At 49.5% G+C, this 6,000-nt stretch overlaps 1 protein-coding gene across 1 annotated transcript; it reads right to left on the reverse strand.

Annotated features, from left to right (window-relative positions):
- Positions 1 to 816: 816 nt before the first annotated feature.
- On the reverse strand, positions 817 to 3,741 carry MKRN3 (makorin ring finger protein 3). The gene is made up of 2 exons (XM_066355060.1): positions 2,256 to 3,741; positions 817 to 1,757 (listed from the first exon to the last, which is right to left on the reverse strand). Exons 1-2 carry the CDS (start codon positions 3,714 to 3,716, stop codon positions 1,752 to 1,754), a joined length of 1,467 nt encoding a protein of 488 aa, XP_066211157.1. The 5' UTR covers positions 3,717 to 3,741; the 3' UTR covers positions 817 to 1,751.
- Positions 3,742 to 6,000: the final 2,259 nt, after the last annotated feature.

The following is a 6,000-nucleotide window of genomic DNA, read 5'->3' on the forward strand; positions in this document are numbered from 1 at the left end:
GGCAGAGGTGGTGTGAAAACGTGGGTGCCAGAGGCATATTCTGAGAAGTAGACTGAGAAATACTAAGCCTGACAACTCACAGAGAAAGCCCCCAAAGCTCCACATTCTGTAGGAGCTTACTTATGCCTATCTCTGTCCCACCTGGCTGAATCATCCACAGGTCAAGATGACACACGTGTTTCTGGTAGCTGTGTTCAGGTGCCCCATCTGTTCCTGGCCATGGAGGTGGGGTGGTGACAGTGTCTGTGATCTGGAAATACAGCGAGTCCCAGTCACTGTCCCACTAACTTATATCTACAGGCCAGAGTGCTATCAGTGAGTAATCTGCCCTCTGCACCTTATTTACACCTCATCAGGATGGTGGGGGAAATTACATTAAGACGGTCCTTAGGAATTAACTTCATGCTTTGCAGAATTCTAAGTACACAGTATAAATGCTGCAGAAATTCTGTCTTTGTGGGGTAGTCACATTCTTTCCTTGTTCAGTTACTGAAAAGATGTATTCAAATTGTTCACTCATGTTTTTCTACACTTGTCTGACGCTACGTTATTAAATGACCATGAAATTGGAATAGTTTTATCTCCCTGGTTAATCATAACTTAATGTTTGCACACACCATCCTTGTTGACCTCCAGCAATGCATTTATCCTTAATACGCACTTGGTCTATAAGAAATCCCGCCACGTGGAATGTTTCTGTAGTCTTCTATTTCAGGTATTTTGGGGGTGAGGGGGAAGTGTATTTTAAATAGCACGTAGTTTCGTTTTAATTATAATCAAGACTCAGAAACCTTTGACTTCAGTTTGTAAGCCATTTTCATTTAATCTATTTATGGTGAATGTCAATGTTTTGTCTTTGCATTGCATTCTCAGTGGCTTCAAAACTTTTATTGTTCTATGTTCTCTTGTAATAACCTCGTCACTTACATGCTGAAAACTTTTTGTCACAAGCGCCACCATGTGGACGACATAGAGGTAACACAACATTGCATACAAAGAACTGTGTCCAGAATTGTGCTGTTTGTTACAAGGAAGAACGAGACAGTTTTAAACACACATTTCTGTATTTTTAACAGCGGAGTGAGCTCTGAATGTCACCACAGAAATTAGGCATTTCCTACTTAGTAAGTCCTTTATGATCTGTGGCACATTGGGCCAAAATCACTGAAGCCTGTGAAAGGAACAGAAAAATTATTCACCCACCTCACACTCAACACAACAGTGAATTTTGTTAGGCATTTGACCTTTAGCTTCTTAGTTCTTAAGTTATTTTATTACATGCACATTATACGATAGTTACGTTGTACCTATCCTTTTATATATGTATGTATATATATATACGTATATGCCTTCAAGTAAATAACTTTTATACTCACTTATACGCACACACAGTTAAATAGCATTCTTAAATATATACTACCTCTAAACATAAGTCATTTCACATCAAGTCAAGCAGGATCAGAACATGTAAACATATACACCTAGTTCTGGGTCAAGTACAACACAAAACCACAAGGTAACCACAGTGGACAACAAGAACAAGTGCACTTGAAAAGGAGCCGGGGAAGGAGCAGACACGTAAACAGCAGAGAGGAGCAGCTGCACCACGCCCCCCAAGGGTCCATTTCTTAAAGCTGTAGCAGCAAAAAGTTCCTTGTTCAGTTAAGACTTCTCCCATGACCCTGCACCTTTATGCTTGCGGGGCTTCAAAATGAGTGTAGCACTCCTGTTAACACTAGACTAGAACTGAGTCAATCCTGTTGGAAACAGAGATGACAAGATAAACCATAAACTGACAGCAATAGGCATTTCACCAAACAACAACGTTAAGGACTTTTTTTTTTTTTTTTTTTTTTTGGTTACTTTTGCGCAACACCACACTCCTAAAAGGGGAGAGAAATGGGGATGGGCGAGAGCATGGATGAATGATCTATAAAAATGGCTTCAACAGCTGCTGGACATGGTGGATGTCCCTAGACACAAGGAACAAGCAACAGCCGACACAAGAGCCTCAGCACACTACGCCACAAGCCACAGCGTCACGCCACGAATTCAAGATGTAACATTGCCCCCGCCCCCTCCCACTCATGAAGCGAGTCCCACTGGTTCTGAGAGTCTGGGGAGCGCAGCCTCTCCCCCCTCCACCACCACCACCCCGTGGAAAAAAAAAACACATTACACCACAACAGACCGGCCAGCCAAAGCATGACAAGCTCTTGGTGACAGCTTTTAAAGGGCATGCCGCCCTCTCCCACCTGGTCAGACTCCAAAAGTCGACGGCGGGCACTGCGGGATGCCCGAGGAGCCTGCCCCTCAGGCTCCTCGCCCTCGCCCTCGACCTCGCCCTCGACCACGCCCTCGACCTCGACCTCGCCCTCGGGGTCGCCATGCCTGTAAAAACAGTTCTGTCCGAATGGGCAGCAATCCGTGCACAGAGCGAAATACCTGCAGGTCTTGGTGCTCATGGACTCCTTGTACTCCTGAATGAGCTGCCGCTTCTCCTCTTCATCCTCCACCCAGCGCTCGCTGGGGATCACCAGGTCAGAAGAGACCCGGCACTGGGGGCAGCACTTGATCAGCCGGCTCCGGAAGTGGGGAATCTTCCTCCAGTGGCGGATGCACTTGAGACAGTAGGGGTGGTTGCAGTTGGACAGGATGCCGAAGCGGCGCTCGCTGGGCTCGGCCTTCTCGCACACCACCTCCATGCAGATGCCGCACACCTGATCCAGGTTGCGCTGCACGGCGAAGGAGTGCTCCATGTCGCGCTCGTGCACCTCGATGCAGGCGCGGATGTGCCGAGCCCGCTGCGCCGCGTCCTCCGGGTGAAGCGTTTCCCGCCCGCAGAAATCGCACACGTCGCCGTGCAGGTACGGGCAGGCGTCCCCGCGAAAGCACGCCCCCAGCGCGGCGTCGCGGCACAGCGGCGGCAGCCCCGGCCCCGCACCCCCGCGGACAGGCTGTCGCCGCACGGGCCCCCAGCACGGCGGCTGCGGCGGCTGCAGCGGCGGAGGGGCCTCGGCGGCTTCGAAAGCCCCGTCGCCCCAGCAGAAATGCCCGGGAACGAAATGCAACGGCTCCGACCAGCCCAAAGCCCCCGCGCCCCCCGCCGCCAGCAGGCTCGGCTGCTCTTCAAAGAAGGCCCTGCCGGCCTCCGGGCCAATCGCCGGCCAGGACCGCGAGCACGCGGCGGGGGGCTCCCACGCCACTTCCGGGGGCTCCGGCTCGCTCGGCGCAGGCGCCGCGGCCGCCTCGGCCGCCGCAGCCGCGCCATCGCCGCCATTGCTGCCGCGGCCTAGCTCCGCCGACGCCCGCCGCGGCGACCCACCGCCCTCCCCGGCCGTCGGCAGCCCTGACAGGTCGTGAGAGTAGCGACAGTCCTCCCCGTGCTTGCACATCCCGTGCGCATAGTACCTGCACACGACGTCTTTCGTCCAGGGCCCCGCGCGCCGCAGATCCCGCAGCCAGCGGAATGGGGACCCGCCCCCGGAAGTGCGGGCGGGCCTAGACCATGACGTACGCAAGTGGGCGTGGCCAGATCCGGGTGATGGGCGGGGGGCCGGCCGCGTCGGGTAGCCGGGCCCCGGGTCACCCTCACCTGCTCCCTGGGCACCTGTTGAGCCCCCTGCGGCTTCCTGGGGCTCTGAGGGAGCTGCAGGTCCTTGCATGTCACCTGTCGCGCCCCTAAAGGGCGCCCCAGGTGTCTTCTTTCGGGGCATGAGGTCTCGGTGGTCCGGAGCTGGCACGGAGCTCAACCGGAAGTGCTCACTTTTTTTCCTTCCGACCCGCCCCCTACTCCTGGTCACTTTGGTTCCTACCTCTTCTGCCTCGTCAGCGCGATGGGCACTTCCGGTGGGAGCTCCACCAGTTCCCTCTCGAGTCCGCTCGGTTGTCACGTCCCAGCGTATGAATGCGGACCTCGTGCCTGCTTTGTCAGCAGCAGGCGGGCCCCGGCCCCGGCTCCGGCCCCGTCCACCCAGCCCCAGCCGCCTCCGCCGCTGCAGCCGAGGCCGAGGCGCGGAGCACCGGTGGGCTTGGCTGGAGGATGTGGTCGCCGCCCTCTGCGGTTTCCGTTTCGTCGCTCCGGCTCTTCACGCAGACGCAGTCGTCCCCGTGACGCATCGGATGGCTGGTCCGCATGTCCGTGTCTGTGTTCATGACCAGGAAAACTGCCGCTCTTGCTCCCCCTACCTTTCATGTGGGAAATTGCACCTTCTAATGAAATATCTCACCCTAGAATTTTATATTAAAAAAAACTTTTTTTTTTTTTTCTATTCCTATGATGTCTGCTAGGGGCTTTCTTTTTGCGGGGGAAAAAAGAGAGATCTCGCGATGGTCACTGAGGGAAGCTTCAATCCTTTTGTTCTGTTGACAGGATTTTTTTTCCTGGTCTTGATTCCCCCAAAATTTTTACGGGCTTAGGAATATTTGGGGGTGGGTGTTGGGGGGACTTCTGGCCAACTAGGCATGAGCAGGGGAGGGGGTTCTGGGGTTCTGCGTATCTCGGTGGATTAGGATTTCTCACTGTCCTCTCTCAGCATTTTTGCAAAAGCCTCTTCCAAGCCTGATGCCGGCTGAATAAGCCCCTGTCCCCCGCGCCACCCGGGCTTTTTGTTTCTCTGTCGCAAGCTGCCGTGGTCGCCCCTTTGTCTCCCTGTTCCCCCCCTTTCATCCAGGTTTGTGCTGCTGCATTGTGGTAAGACTGCCTTTTACAGCGTCTTTGCTCTGGTCAGCTCACAAGTGATGCTTTTTAAATTCCCGCTCGGGAGACGGGTTGGGGGGGGGTTCTTTGTTCGAAGATACATTTTATTTGTTCCGTAAGAATATTTTATAGTCCTACTGTGCTAAGGGTAGTCATTATTAAATATCCTGAATTTTATCACGGAATTTTCTGCATTTTTTTTTATTTTTGAGATATCATATATTCTCTCTTTACCCTCTGAATGTGATTATTTGCACTGATGTATTTTTAAGGATGTAATTTACGATTTTTCCTAAAATAAATCTGTTATGCTTATGGCATAAATTTATATATTTCTGGGTGTGCTTTGTTTAAACAAGTTTCTGAGGGGAGGATTTTATATCCTAAATTTATATTTTAAAATGAGAGAATGTATGATTATATAGCATGTAAATCAGATGGAAGCAAATAATATAGTAAAGAAATTAAAGGAAAGACAAACGTGAAGTAAGGGGAATGAATCAAACAAAATCCTTTGAAATAATGATTGAAACTGTTCTTCCAAAGTCTGACTTACTTGCATTCTCTTACCTCTCCTAAGAGTTTCACAGAAAAAAAATGTTGGGAGCACAGAAATCAGTCTTATATGCCAGGCTTTTCCCAGATTCACAAAAATAAGAATAATGAACATAAACTTATTATTTGTTTATTAATAATATGTTCCCAGAATTGTTTAAATTATATTTGAGTCCCTTATTTTTTAAAAATACACCAGTATTGTTTAGTAGAATTTTTTTATATTTGTTGTTTAATATAATGGACACTAACTCCACTGGCTTTGGAGCACTGGAAATGTAGCTAGAGTAACTTAGGGACTAAATATGTATTTTTTAAATTTCAGAATTAATTTTAAAAGCCACTTATGGCTTATAGCTCCTGTACCAGGCAGGGAAACTCCAGATAGCATTTGACCATTTTATTTTCTCAAAGAGGATGAACCAAGGAGATTTCCTAACTTGCCCAAGGTGATGCTGTTGGCACAGGGCACTGTGTGCCCCCTGGTCGTGTTCATATCATGCCATCTCATCGTGAACTGTATCATCTAGTTTGATAGTGACAGTGTTTCATGTGCACTATTAGAAACTAAAATTTTACCATCTGATTATAAATATCATGTGTGATCGAATAACTGAAAATATCAGGCAATGCATTGTGAGAGAAATAAGCAAATATTGTCCATCCCAATCAAATCAGTATTCTCAAAGAATTTTCTCTGTCATAACCCATTTTCCTGTCCCCCCACTTTTTTTTTTTTTTACCTG

Source organism: Saccopteryx leptura, chromosome 13 (assembly GCF_036850995.1).
Source record: "Saccopteryx leptura isolate mSacLep1 chromosome 13, mSacLep1_pri_phased_curated, whole genome shotgun sequence".
Lineage (NCBI taxonomy): Eukaryota > Metazoa > Chordata > Mammalia > Chiroptera > Emballonuridae > Saccopteryx > Saccopteryx leptura.

Bases quoted from the DNA above. Each gene is read 5' to 3' on its own strand.
- MKRN3 (XM_066355060.1), bottom strand. From the start codon at position 3,716: ATGCCCCGAAAGAAGACACCTGGGGCGCCCTTTAGGGGCGCGACAGGT.